Below are 14,435 nucleotides of genomic sequence, written 5' to 3' on the forward strand. Positions count from 1 at the left end.
GCCTTAAAGGACTGCCGAGGCCTTCAAAATCCTCAAACTCTTATTATTTCCTGGCAACAGCGGGTTGTGCCTGCTGGGCTTTTTGGTGGGAGAGACCCAGCTGCTCTCACCTCCTGTAAGGTTGGCAGGGCAGCGCAGCCACAGCAGCTCTGGCATGTTGCCCTCTGCCTGTTTTGGAATGAAGGAGATAATACTCATGGAAAGTAAGATATCAAAGGGACTTCACAATAAACAATACACAGAGTGGGGAACACAACCCCTGAAGAGAGGGACAGCTCTGGCCTTCTCTCTGAAATAACAAGGGCACCTTTGTGCAGCTGGGCTTGGAAGCCTCCCACGCTTTGGTAGGTAACCCAGAGGTATGCGTGGCAGAAGTGGCCATGTGCTGCTAAGAGCAACTGCCAGGAAGGGGGAGATCAAGTTCCAGTTCCACTGTTTCCCAGACCCAGAGGAGTGCCCCAACTAGCCAGCTGAGGACGATTCTTTGAGCAGAGCACCTTCATTTTCCTGCTGAACTGCTGGAGTAGGTCCACAGCGCAGGCAGACACAACCGTCACAGGGGGAAGGGGGTTCAATCTGTTATCTGTAGCAACAGAACTTCAGGCGCTGAGGCTTCCTGGTGAAAACACCCTTAAGGTATAACTTGATGGCTTCAGCGGTATTCTTGGCTCACTTGCCAGAGCTGAGCACCATGTACTTTACTCGCATAAATCTTACGGGCATTTTGCCCTGAACACCTGCGAAGATTCACCTCCTCAGGGAGACCGGGGCGCACCAGACCCATAAAAGTACGTGGACTGCTGCTACTGCCAGTACCGCTGTCAAGGGATGCAGTAGGGTTCAGGAGCTGGGATGTACATTCTTACACTGATAAAACAAGCGTCCACACTGTGCTTGGGTCTCCGACTCGGTCCGATACTGGGATCGTGATTAGCACAGCATAGCAATAGGAGACTAACGGTTGCCTGAAGGCTGTAAGCTCTGGCACCACCTCAGATCCCTGGAGCTCTGATAGAGTGCAAGCTCCACTGTTAACGGAGTCAAGGGAAAATGGAAGCTGTCAACAAGATGAGTAAGACTCAAGGGGAACATCCTTAGAATCTTCTCTATATTCCGGCGAGTGCCAGTTCTCTGAATTTCCTCCAATCCCTCTCCCACCATGCCTGACCTTTAGGCAAGTCAGAGACTAGACCTAGGTGCATGATGTTGTTTGGCCATGGCCAACAGATGTGTCTGACTGACTGGGTATTTCCACTGCCTGGTGTACTCACTTCCTGACAGCCAAACAAAACTCGGGCTGTAGCATCCTGCAAAGCTGTGCCCCTCAGTACAGCCACGGCAGCTTTTGATGAGAGCTTTCCTACTCCTCACCTGGTTCTGCAACTCAGCTAATCGACGACTGCAGCGAGCGTGAGACTCCTCCTGTGAAGAAAATGCAAGGATTTCCTGTTGGTCTCCAGTGTGGCCAGGGCCATGGTCTACGTTCCACTTCTCTTAGGTCTACACTGGGGGGCTGCTGCCACTGGGATTTGCCACTGTTCCTCTGTATGGCTAGACCCTCCTCCCACCAAGTGAGATTCTGTTCTCACCTGTCTAGAAGCAGCCATCTTGTGCTGGTCAGACTCAGAGAGAGAAAATCCGCACGCATCTGGCAGCGACCGACCACTGTGATATCTCTTCAGTTTCCTCCGTTCACGTTCCACCTGCACGTTGGTGATAGGAGAAAGGGTCACAGAAACCTGCCACCAAACAAGGAGCAAAAGGAGCTCTGGACATCATGGCAAGGAGATTTCTGCTCAGAGGCTGTTAATTGCACCAGAGAACCCTGCGGGCAAAAAGCACTCGAAGTAGGCAATGGAAGAGAAAGAGCAAGAGGAAACAGCTCCTGACACAAGAGTGTCAAATCTGCCTGTATGGGGACACTGGGGCAAGAAGGGTGGGACCGGAGTGAATGCGCATTTGTGAAGGCAACGGGGTGCCAGAAGAGAGAGAAAATACAAAAGCGTGTGTCCGCAGGGGGAAGTGGGAGAGGGAAGGAAACAAGCAGAGGACTCCAAAGTGCTGTCTGTGGAAATGTGGTGTGATCCAGAGGACCGTGAGGCTTGGCAGAGGCAGTGAAAGCCTGTTTTACCTGCTCAAGAGTCCTCCTGAGCTCAGCATTGAGTTGCTTCAGCTCCGCCTTCTCCAGTTCCAACCTTGCAACTGCTCGCTGCAGACATTCCAGCTGCTGTGACAGGAGTCTCTTCTCCGAGAGCCATGATAGCTGCTCCCCTTCTGCAATAGCCTGCTGGGTATACAGAGAGGAGATGATGTGAGCTGGTGCCATATAAAGGTTAGGAGGGACAGAATCAACATGTCAGGGAGAGTGACCAGACCAGGAATGGACAGTGCTAAGTCCCTTCTCCTCTTCCTGGTGCACAGGCGAAAACAACACACGCTCTTCTTAGGGGCCCTCCTCCAGATCACCTTGGAGAAATGGAGTTGTTTGTTCTGGACATGTTTTCTGCTAGTTTTGTTCAGTGCCCCCCATTCTGGTTTTGAGTGAGACTGGAAACATTCATTTCCTATTCAGCCACTTAATGGTTTTACAGAGGTCTGTAGTATTTCCAGCTCCCTCTCTCTCAGCCCTTTCTTGTCCATCATGAAGACTTCCACATTTACATGTTCCTCTTAGGGAAGCTATTTAACATCTTTGGTCATCCTCTTTGACCTTCACTGTATATTCATTCTCCTGTCTATAGTTATACACTCTGTTGTTTGACAACCAAACAATATGCAAGATGTGGGTGAAGCATTTATTTCTGCAGTGATAAAATACTGCAGTTTTGTTCTCTATTCCCTTTACCTGTTACATCATTGTTACAGAACTGCTCTTTGAAAAAAAACACATTATCAACCAAGCGCTGTGCATTGCTCTGAACCTAGTCAAGAGCCACCTCCCCTCTCATGGGTTTCTTGATGAACTGCTCCTTGAAGCAATCTCTGACAGTATCTATAAATATAGTCTTGATATCAGCACTATACTGATCTATATGGATACAACTGAAATCTCCCATTGTTTTCATGTTTGCTGCCCTTGTCACTTCTCTGCTTCCCATCAACAGCTCACAATACCTGTCATCATCCTGGTCAGGCTGGTAGTAATATTTCTCAAGTAACGTATAAATGTATAATGCATAAATATAGTATTTTATTAGTAGCATTTTTTATATGCCTGTATACTAACGTAATACTAAAAGTACTGGCAGAGTCCCAGGCAAGTTTGCAGCACAGGCTGTTGCGGCTGCTCCACTAGCAGTACCTGAGTCAGATCACCTTGGAGAAATCCACACAGATTTGCCTTCATGCTTTTTGGACTGCGGCACAAGTACATCCTGAAATTGTAATGAAGCCTTTCACCTGATCTGGCAACGGTACAAATTCCATTCTATTTAATACACCAGAAAAGCTGTACCTCCGAAATCTACATCCCTGAAAGCATCCTCTAAGCACCATCAGTGTAGCTACTGATCAGCCATCATTACAAAATTCTACTAAGAATATTAGTATGTTAGTCTGGTCAACTGTGCCCTTTCCTTTCCATGCCAAACCCTAACCACGACACGTTGGCTAAGCTTGCCTAGACAGGAGAGAACCAATTACCCACCCCCAACTTTTGGACTTCATTTAATTCTAACAGCAAGCTCCGTAGTTCTTTCAGTAGTTCTAGGCTTGACAGAAAACATTCTAGCAGATGAATGGTCTCTGGCTGGAGCTATACAGACAGGAAAGCCTGCTGGCTGCAATCATGGTTTCTTAGGCCAAGTAGGTCATTATTTATGGGAATATATATTCCCATATCTTTATGGGAATCATCATTAGAATCCTTTATAGACATTTTAGTTGACTGATGATCAGTCACACTGCCTACCTGATGATGAAACCGGTCCTTGTCCCTCTCTGAAACCATACTCTGCAGGATGGCTATTTCTTCCTTCAGAGTCCCATTGGCCATTTCACTCTTGGTAAGGGCAAGAGTCAGTGCTTGTGCCTTCTCTCTCCATTTGACTTCTCTGCTCTCGGTCTGCTTCAAAATAGCAATCGTGCGCTCCAATTCTTCCCCCTTGGCTTTCCGCTCATGCGCCAGTTGTTGGGTTAGCTCCTTCTGTCTTTGCAAGGAACGGTCTCTCTCCTGGAGAACTCGCCTCTTCTCTGCTTCCTCTTCCTCCCATTTCTGGAGTTTCTGGATTTGTTTCTTTAGGGTCTCCCCACCATCCTTCCATCGCAAAGCTGATGTTAATTGTTTCAAGAGTTCACTCTGCCTCCTAAGCTCTTGTTCTCTCTCTGTCAGAGTCTTCTCTAAGTACCCGACTCTGTCTCTGTGGTTCTTGATCTCTTCATCCTTCTTTGTCAGAGTCGGCTGAACATGCTGGAGATCTTCCCGAAGAGCTCTTACTTCCTCTTCTAACTCTTTTAGTTCACCTTCAGCCTTGGTCTCTTGCTCCTTCTCATGCAAGGCTTCTTCCAGGAGCTTCTCTTGCTCTCTGTGATGCCTAACCTCTTCATTCTTCTTGGTTAGCCTAAGCTGGAGATTCTGCAAGGTCTTCAGTTCTTCTTCTTGCCGCTGGAGTTTTTGCATGAGAGTTTCATTGTCTTCCTCTCTCTTCCTCACCGCTTGCTCAAGCAGATCCACTTGCTGCTGGCATGATGTTAGTGCTACTTTTGTGCTTTCTTCACGAAGCCGGAACACGTTCATTTGCTCTGTCTGCCTGAGGAACTCCAAATGGTTCTCCTTCAAGATTTGGCTCATTTTGTCTAGATCCTGCTCTAGACTCTTGGCCTGCTTGCCTTCTAACTCCTTCTGCTCTCGAAGCTCCTGGACATGCTCTTGCAAAGACACTATCTCTTGACCTCTCGCTTCTAGAGAAGATTCAGCGTATTCTAGTTTTTGCTGTATGGCTTTAGTCTGCATCGCTGCCGCCTCCTTTTGCTGTTGAAGCTTAGAGATAGCCTCCTCCAGAACCTCTATCTTTTCCTCTCTTGCTTTCAGAGTCAGTTTTGTTGCTTGGAGATTTGTTTGCTCGGCTTCATGCCTTTCCTCCTTTTCCTTGCATGCCTCACATTGCTTTCTAAGGGATAAAATTTCTTGTTCTTTTTCCTTTAGTGCCACCTGAAGCTGCTGCAGAATTTCCTTCTGCTGTTCAGAGTCTTGCTCTTGTTTTTGGAAGGTCTCAATCAGTTCCTTCTGAGATTCAATCATTAAATCCTTTTCTTTCAGTATTGCTGTAGTGTATTCTAAGTCTCTGTGCAAGACATTCATCTGTTCTTCTGTTTTTTCCGCATAGCTCCTTCCTTGTTGCTTTTGGATGTCTAGGAGTCTGTCCTTTTCTTTTAAGGTTCCTAAGGTCTGCTCCAGTTGGTCACGGACAGTCCTTAACTGCATTTCCATGACTTCTTCAGCTTCCCGGATTTGCTTTTGTTGTGACTCAAGCTCTTGATCCTTTTCCGATAAAGAAAGGGTCATCTTTTCTAGTGTACCACGAAGCTCTTGCAGGTAGCCCTCTTGCTGTTCCTTGTACTGCTGCAAGAGTCTTAACTGATCCCTTTGAGAATCACACTCGCTCTCTCTGTCCTTAAGAACTGCCCTCAGGTCTCCAAGGCTCGCGTGCAGAGATTTCACCTGTTCTCTCTCCGTTTCCAGTGCTTGGATCTGCTGAGTCAGAGACAGAAGCTCCAAGTTCTTCTCCTTCAAGCTTCCTTTCATATGATCAAGATCCACCTGCAGATTTCTCACCTGTGATGCACTGTGTTGTTCTAGAGTCATTATTTTCCCCTCCTGGAATTTGATCTCCTGGTCTCTCTCCTCCAGCTCTTTGCTCATCTTGCTCACCACAGTCCTCAGCATTTCTTGCTGCTTCTCCAGCTCCCGTATCTGTTCTTGCTGGGATCTGACCTCCTGGTTTCTCTCCTCCAGCTCTTTGCTCATCTTGCTCACCACAGTCCTGTGCATTTCTCGCTGCTTCTCCAGCTCCCGTATAAGTTCTTGCTGGGATATGACCTCCTGGTCCCTCTCCTCCAGCTCTTTGGTCACCTTGCTGACAGTAGTCTTCTGCTTTTCTTGCTGCTTCTCCAGCTCTGCTATCAGTTCTTGCTGGGATCTGACCTCCTGGTCCCTCTCCTCCAGCTCTTTGGTCACCTTGCTGACAGTAGTCTTCTGCTTTTCTTGCTGCTTCTCCAGCTCCGCTATCAGTTCTTGCTGGGATCTGACCTCCTGGTCCTTCTCCTCCAGCTCTTTGCTCATCTTGCTCACCACAGTCCTCAGCATTTCTTGCTGCTTCTCCAGCTCCCGTATCAGTTCTTGCTGGGATCTGACCTCCTGGTCCCTCTCCTCCAGCTCTTTTGTCACCTTGCTGACAGTAGTCTTCTGCTTTTCTTGCTGCTTCTCCAGCTCCGCTATCAGTTCTTGCTGGGATCTGACCTCCTGGTCCTTCTCTTCCAGCTCTTTGCTCATCTTGCTTACAGCAGTCCTGTGCATTTCTTGCTGCTTCTCCAGCTCCTGTATCTGTTCTTGCTGGGATCTTATCTCCCGATCTCTCTCTTCCAGGTCTTTGTTCATTTTGCTTACAGCAATCCTTTGTTTTTCTTGCTGCTTCTCCAGCTCCTGTATGTGTTCTTGCTGGGATTCTGTCTTCTGTTTTGTCTCTGTTATGTCCTTGATAACCTCACTGAGAGTAGTTTCATGCATTTCTTTCTGCTTTTCCAGCATTCTCATCTGTTCCTGGTATAACTTTATTTCTCCCTCCCTCTCTGACAGGATGGCAGTCACATGAGTGAGACTCTCCTGCAAAGCTTTTACCTCTGCTGCTTCTTTCTGTAGCATCTGGATTTTCTCCCACTGTGTTTCCACTTCCTCATTTTTAATTTTTAAGATAGACAGTGTAGTTTGGAGTTCTTGTTCAAGGGAGTGATTCCTATCTGTTGCTGTATTTGCTCGGGTTTCAGAGGCTGTGACTGCTTCCTGAAGAAGTTTTATCTCCCATACCAGTTTTTCTTTAAGTGCTTGCAGCCTGTCCCGTTCATGCTGCAAAACAGGAAGGAAAGATTCAATAATTGCATCTATGTATGTTTGGTTTTCATACTAGATTTGAACTCCTGCTCCAGTGGCAGTCAAGGGCTGAAGTTTGAGCTTTTAGTAGAAAATTCAAGCGCTTCAGTTGGTTTCCCTGTTTGATGTAAATTTTCTCTATCACTCAAAAAAGATTTGAGAACTGTACTGTATTTATCAAACTCTGTCCGTAACTGATTTTTGGAGTCATCGTAAATGGAGAAGTGGGAAAATACTGATCATGTAAGAACAGCTGCACTGGCTCAAATGTCTAGGCTAGTATCCTGTATGTAATGGTGCCTGTAAGTGCATGCCCAGGGAAGATAGCCTAGGAGTGCAGTAGACTTACATGATACTTCCCCTCCCCAACTCCAGCACTGTTCTGGCTTGTGAGAACTTTCACAGTCTCCTTCTGACCCCATATAGACCTGCTGTATTTACTACAACCTTTGTGAAGGATTTCAACAGGTCTGCTCTGCTGTAAGCATACCACCTCCTGTCATTTGCTTGTAGCGTGGCTCTCACTTCATCAGATGGCTCTTGTTCATCTCTTGGAAAAGAGAGTGAACAACTGCTACTCCCTCTCTCCCTGCCTCTCAGGATGTTGTAGACCTTTCCTGCACCACCCTTTAGGTTGCATCTTTCCCAGCTTACTGTCCTGGTTTCAGCTGGGATAGAGTTAATTGTCTTCCTAGTAGCTGGTACAGTGCTATGTTTTTGAGTTTGGTGTGAGAAGAATGTTGATAACACTTAAGTTTTCAGTTGTTGCTAAGTAATGTTTAGTCTAAAGTCAAGGATTTTTCAGCTTCTTATGCCCAGGCAGCAAGAAGGCTAGAGGGGCACAAGAAGTTGGCACAGGACACAGCCAGGGCAGCTGACCCAAAGTGGCCAATGGGGTATTCCATACCATGTGATGTCACGCCCAGTATATAAACTGGGGGGAGTGGGGGGATCGCTGCTCAGGGACTAATGGGGCATCAGTCAGCAGGTGGTGAGCAATCGCATTGTGCATCACTTGCATATTCCAGTCCTGTTATTATTACTATTGTCATTTTATTAGTGTTACCATTGTAATTATTAGTTTCTTCTTTTCTGTTCTATTAAACTGTTTTTATCTCAACCCACAAGTTTTACTTTTTTTTTTCCCCCCGATTCCCTCCCCATCCCACTGGGTCAGAAGGAAGTGAGTGAGCAGCTGCGTGGTGCTTAGTTGCTGGCTGGGGTTAAACCACGACACTTACTTAGCCAGCTCCATCTTCCTTTTTGCCCTTCTCTGAACCTCTTTTAGCTCTAGTGTGTTCTTTTAGGGAGGAGCTGTCAGAACTGCAGCCAGGATTTAAAGTCCACACTAACCATGATTTAGGCAGTGGCATGATGATGTTCTATTAGGGAGGAAGGGAAGAGAGAACAACCCCAACATTTGATTTCCCAGGTTTGGGGTTGGGTTTTTTTTTTTGGACCTCTACTGTGTAGACTTTTCATGGTACCATCGTCTAGAACCCCACTGTGCCCTCTTGAAGGAGTAACAGTCAGATCACAGCCTTTCATTCTGTGTTTGAAATTAGGACTAGTTTTCCCCTTGCAGGCATACATATTTATCTGGATCAGCACTTTTGGTTCTCAAATTTCTCTGTTTTTTCCCCACTGTCTGCTCTCAGATGGGCAATGTTGACCAGCTTTCTACTATTAGCAAACTTTGTCTTCTCACCCCTTCTTCCAGATTCAGATATTTAGAAATCTAAACATAGATTTGGACACAAATAATTGCCCAAACCATGCAGCGTAAATAGAGACAAGCTTGAAAATTACTGTGACTAAAGCTTCGACGGCAGAAATCTTCAGAATTGAGGAAAATAAACACCCTGAATCGTAACTGAGTTTTATATCACTACGGCATCTTTTCCTGCTTATTCAGAACACAACTGGAAAACTTAAACCAAAAAACAATGACTGGTGTAAACAATATTCTTCTGCTCTTGTAGTGGTCTGTGGTCTCTCCACATAGTCAGTGATATTGATCATCTTATCGATCTCTCCTTTCTGGACTGTCTTTTCTTACCCAAGGTGATAACCCTGCTAATTCAGCTACATGAACCAAAAGTCTGGGTAACAAGGAATGATGAGTGAAGGAAGGGGAAAATGAGGGGAACTTGGTCAGCATTTGCATACTCTATATATTCTCAGATTTCGACTGAAACTGTACAAGACCACCCAAAAACAGCTCTCCACCGTAAAAAGCTGCTCCGTAGAATTAACAGAAGACCAAAAAATATATAAGAAATGGCCCTTCATGGCATCTGCCAGCCTCACCAGGACATCCCTTCTTTGCTTCTCAGTGCTCTCGAGTTTCCTTTCCAAAGATGCCACCTCTTGATGTAGAGTCATAGCCTCCTCCTTTAGAGCAGTGGCCTCTTCCTGCAAGGCAGCTTGTAGAGAGTTCTTCTTGTGTTCTGCCATCTGTGTCTCTACAGCAGTAAAGGTGAAGGAGAATGTGAAAAGCAAAGCAAAACCAAAGTGATCTGCATTCTACAGAGAAAACATCATTTTCTTATCTGCCTGTCTGTGTTTTCCAGGCCCTAAGTCCACAAGGACTTTCAAAGCAGACATAAATAAAGGAAAATTCCAGGCAGAGAAAAAAGGAAGTGGCAAGGTTCAGAAGAATATGAAAACGTGTTTGCTCTTCTGCTTGTTGAAAGGCCAGGCCTAAGGGCACCCACGGGGTTAGAAGCAGGTAGAACCGACATTGATGAAACAAGGACAAAGACAGTAGGTGATAGTCAGATCTAGTGTCCTAAAGGAAAAGGAAGAAGCAGCAAAAGTGAAGACTGAATAAGACACAGTTAATTGACCAGGAAGACTTAAGAGACACTAGAAAAAAGAACAGATGTCAGTGTTGTGCTTGAAGATGCACTTTGGTATTTGTCCAAAAAAATGCTAGGGGAATATGTTGTGGACTGGCAGAAAAAAGAAGAAAGGAAATATTCAGTGATACTAGGACAACAGCAAGGCAAGAACAACTGAGCATCACACCATTACCGAGACCTGAAGCAAGAAGGACTACTGATAGACAGAACTAAAACTAAAATAATAGATTGAACTAATAGACAGGAACTAAAGAGGGGAAGAACTGAATAGTGGGACAAGCAGGATCCATCCAATGGCAGCATTTCAAGTATATAAGCTGTTATCATATGTAACATACATAGCAAAAACTACAGATGTTCCAGAAAAAGCGATGAACTAAGGCCTGGAAAACTCTCCTGTAAAGAGTCTGAAAATTTATCAGCAGTTCCATGTCAGAGAGGGAACGTGAAGAAATACTGAACAGGTAAAGGCACTACATGAGCAGGCGACAGCCTATGGGGGAGGCAATGAGGCATGCCCACGCTTCCCTGTTCTGTAGTCTGAGACAAGGGAAACAAGACAATGAGATGAAAAAGCAATTCTGATGTGGAGAGTGGGAAAACAATGACAGAGACAGCAGCAGGGATGTCTGCCCACCTATGATACATACAGGCCAATAGCCCTGCAGGGTCTGGGATGGCCTGGAGATTACAAGAAGAGGTGACTAATTACATGTGGAAAACAGTTGATAGATAAACCCAACGTGAACATGTTACCAAAGGCGTAAGTAAGAAGTGGCTAGGGAAGTAAGAAATTGTGTTTGCTATGGCTGTGGGCTCAGACACCAAATCAGTATCAGCAAGAAAACAGGTAAGAAGGATGCAGAAGCACTAGGTACCAGAGAACTAGGAAAAGCAGCAGCAGAAGGGATGCAGTAACACAGGAGCTTAACACTGAACTAATGCTCTGTCAATCTGCCATGTAAGAGGAAAAAGAAGTCCATAAAGACAAGGCTTTTTGCACGCTGGTGCTTTTAAAGAGCATACGGAGAAGGATGCTGTGAGGCATTAAGCTACACCTACTTAGCAGTGACATGTGACCTGAAAGGCACCACCTCTGCACATTACCACCAGTAGCACAGCTAGATGCACTGCTATCCACTGGAAGTTTCTCTATAAAAAGCTTTGACTGGTAGTTCTATAGATGCTTGTTGTTTTTCTCCTCTTCCCATCTTCGGGCACTACACTTTTTCTCTGCATGGTATCAGAGATCCCGGCTGGTGAGACAGGATGGGGTCAGTGGGTCAGAAAGGAGAAGCTGTACCTTCCTGGCTTTGAGCCAACTGTTTCTGCAGCTCTTGATTGTGGGCACTGAAATGGTCCCTCTCAGCTTGCCTGTTGCTCAGCTCCAGCTCCAAGTCCTGTGTCTTCTTCCTCGCATCATTCTGGAAGAGGTAAGAAGACAAGCATCACCTCACAGAGCCACTACTAGCAAGAGACAAAGAGGTACAAACACTAAGGCAGAGATAGCCAAGGTGGCAGGGGGCAATTGGACAGTAATGGTAGATGTGATCACGATTCTCCTTTCTCGCCATGGCAGCAAGCCAACCCGGCCTACAAGAATTTACACCCATTCTGGCTTTGGCACTCTGCTTGTCAGTTCAGCCCAGCAAAGGGACAGGATTTCTGGGTGCACTAGACACACATTACCAGAGCTTGCTGAGTCTGCTTCAGGTGCTGACGCAGGTCTTGTAGGGCTGCTGCCACTCTGTCCACTGTGAGCTCTGCAGGAAGGTCCCTGGCCTGAGAAACAGTTAGGCCCCAGACATGACCCTGTTCTGAAGAGAGAAGCCATTCTATTTCAAGCTTTAATTGAAGGGTGTCCAACAACAAGGCTTCTTTATACACAAGAGAAGGTGGCAGTGCCTTTGACATCATCCTAGAGCTCACGTTACGGCAAGACATGTGTCACAGGCTAACGTTATTTTGATGACCACTAATGTCAGCATTGCCCCAAGGAAGAACGCACATGCCCTATGACTTGACATGACTTGGGCCCTATTTCATTTTGATGCTGCTCATTTCTGCACATACAAACATGGACTTGTCTCTCTGCAGGGATGTCAGGCTTTCAAGACTTCCCAAGGCTTGAGTCAGCCTAAACTGAAAGGATAAGTCTATCATATCAGGATTACAAAGAACCACCCCTCCCTCCATCTGCTCTCCTATACATGCTCTATAGACTTGTTAACCCCGCTTCCCACAACTTGCCTGAACTCCAAGTGCCTAAGTCTCTGCTGTCACAGATCACGCGCTGGAGAACCAAGTGCAGCCTGTCCAGCTGGGATTGGGCTTCACAGTGGGCACTGTTAGCCTGCTGACACTCTGTGGCCAATACCTGTGCTCTGTTCTCTGTGCTGCAAAGCCTCAAACGCAGCTCAGACATCTCAGCCTCCAGCATGTGCAAAGAGTCCCCTCAGGCACCGTTCACCTGCTTGGGATTCCTCCAGATCCTGTAGCAGCTGCTTCTCTCGAATTGCCAGGCCAGCCTCCTTCTCCAGCACTACTTCCTGCAGTGACTGTATCTATAACACAGATGCACAGAGCCTCAGGGACAGGGCTGCTACTGAGGCAGCAGAGCAGGAAGTAGAGGAAGGAATGAAGGAGAGATTACTTCAAGCAAAAAACACACTGGAAACTGAAGGCACAAAGCCAAAGATTCAAACTGAGAAAAATAAGCCAGAAACAGGTATCTGGAAGCTAAGGGGCCAAAAGGAAGTTTCCCCATCCCCAAAGGAATGGTTGAACTGTCAGATTTTCATGCTTTCCAACCTCAGAAATTAAGTTCTCTGTGTGTGTGTGTGTGTGAGGGTGAGAGTGGATGGCTGGCAGGTTGAGGTGGCAGATCAAGCACCCCTACATGGAGAGCAGGTCTGCCAGGGAGGCTTGGGAGTAGAAGTAAAGGGGAGAAATTGGCATCCTTTATTATCTCCAGAATGCCAGAGGAACTGCCTGAGATGGAAGTGCCTTCCACAGACTGCGATAACCACTTCTGTTTCACGAGATTGCTCAGTGCCCGACAGAGGTAGAAACACCATCTCGGACAACACTTGTAACAGAGATACTGAGAAGCTCCAAGGAGTCTTCTGTTTCTCCTCAGAGATTTAATGCTGTGAACCATGAGAAAATAGGGGAAAACATAGGCAGAACATAGCAGATCCAGCCTTCACCTCAATGTGCAAAGTCTCTGGGCAGAATACGGAAGGAGTGTACATTGTTGGGAGGGGGAAACAAGTTGGGGCCTACAAGCCGAAGGTGGTATTTTATGTCCCTGGAGAAGAGGATGCTAGTGCATAGGTCACCTGGTTGTTGAGCTCTTGTATTTCTCTTCTGTGGTCTGAATGAAGCTGCTGGGCCTGGTGAATAGCAGAAAGAAGCTGAGACACTTCATTGTGCTGAGCAAGGTTGTTTTCTTCCAGGGTTCTGAGGCTTAGTTCTTTTTCTTCCAGAGACAGAGTCAGCCTGAAAGGGAGAGCATGCAACTCATTACAGCATGGTGTAACATTTAATAAACTCTTAGGACGTCCACCACCAAGGGAAAATTGCTTTGTCTGCTGAGGTTTGTCTAAACAACTAGGCTGCTTGTCCAGTCCTAAGCCAGGCTGGCCAGTCACACCCAAGCATGTGCCCACTACACTTTTTTCCACAGAAGAAAGGTGAAATACTGGCTAAATACCCAATCTTTTTTGAGATGGGAATGTGAATATGACATAACAAAGTCTTGAAATGAAGACATTAAGAAAGAGGAAAATTTTCTTTTGACTAATGAGACTCCAAGGGAGAGGTTTTGTCAATAATGAAGACACATTTTCTTCCCCTAGCTCGTATCTCCTGGTAGGGACAGCAGCAAATGACACCAAGGTGATCTTTGAGAGTTTCATAAGACTTGCCAGCACCCATATTACTTTCAGCTAGAGAAATGAAGGCCAACACCAGAAGTGGTAATGGAGGCTTGGAGGAAATACTCAGATCTTTATATAAGATGCAGGATCCCTCACAGGGGAAGCGAGAGTGCACTGCCTTTTATTTCTATTCATCAGTGAAGATACGCATTGAAGACTGGCAGGACTTTCCCAGGTGAAGTAGCCTACCTACCCTTTCTCTTCTTTCTTGCATTCCTTGGACAGTCAGTAACATCTGTAACTGTTGGGCCTGGCAAAGACCCTGCTCGAGCCCCTCCAGACACCTGTTTGGATTTTTTGAGGAACGAGGAAACAGATGGCAATAAGAAACATTCTTGTTTCTGGGGTGCCTCAGAGAGGAATCTGGCTTAGTTCAAAATCATGGTTTTAAGATGGCTTCTGCCAACCAAAGGTATCAGGATGGAAGACTGATACAGATCCCAAATGTTTAAAGTTTACTGGACCCAAGGTGGAGATGATGGATTTATCTAGCTCATTATACTGCAGCTCGTCCTGCCTCCTTTGTGTGTTTCAGGCCGTGACACC

The 14,435-nt window shown here is 46.2% G+C and overlaps 1 protein-coding gene across 12 annotated transcripts in view; it reads right to left on the minus strand.

Moving 5' to 3' along the window:
- LOC115339324 (centrosome-associated protein CEP250-like) overlaps positions 1-12,408 on the minus strand; it is a 13,599-nt gene extending 1,191 nt beyond the window's left edge. The window contains exons 1-9 of one of the 12 annotated variants that reach the window (XM_030009117.2): positions 12,199-12,408; positions 11,638-11,765; positions 11,252-11,372; positions 9,395-9,549; positions 6,458-7,060; positions 3,911-6,247; positions 2,132-2,287; positions 1,590-1,739; positions 1,372-1,422 (exon numbers count right to left, since the gene is read on the minus strand). In XM_030009117.2, coding sequence (XP_029864977.1) covers positions 1,372-1,422; positions 1,590-1,739; positions 2,132-2,287; positions 3,911-6,247; positions 6,458-7,060; positions 9,395-9,549; positions 11,252-11,372; positions 11,638-11,765; positions 12,199-12,388 — 3,891 coding nt within the window. In that variant the 5' untranslated portion in view covers positions 12,389-12,408. Of the gene's footprint in view, positions 1-1,371; positions 1,423-1,589; positions 1,740-2,131; positions 2,288-3,910; positions 7,061-9,394; positions 9,550-11,251; positions 11,373-11,632; positions 11,766-12,198 lie in introns of those variants that run through there. The other 11 variants (XM_030009115.2, XM_030009114.2, XM_030009118.2 and 8 more) reach the window with 11 other exon arrangements.
- Between the last annotated feature and the right edge of the window lie 2,027 nt (positions 12,409-14,435).

This window comes from Aquila chrysaetos, chromosome 3 (genome assembly GCF_900496995.4).
Source record: "Aquila chrysaetos chrysaetos chromosome 3, bAquChr1.4, whole genome shotgun sequence".
Lineage (NCBI taxonomy): Eukaryota > Metazoa > Chordata > Aves > Accipitriformes > Accipitridae > Aquila > Aquila chrysaetos.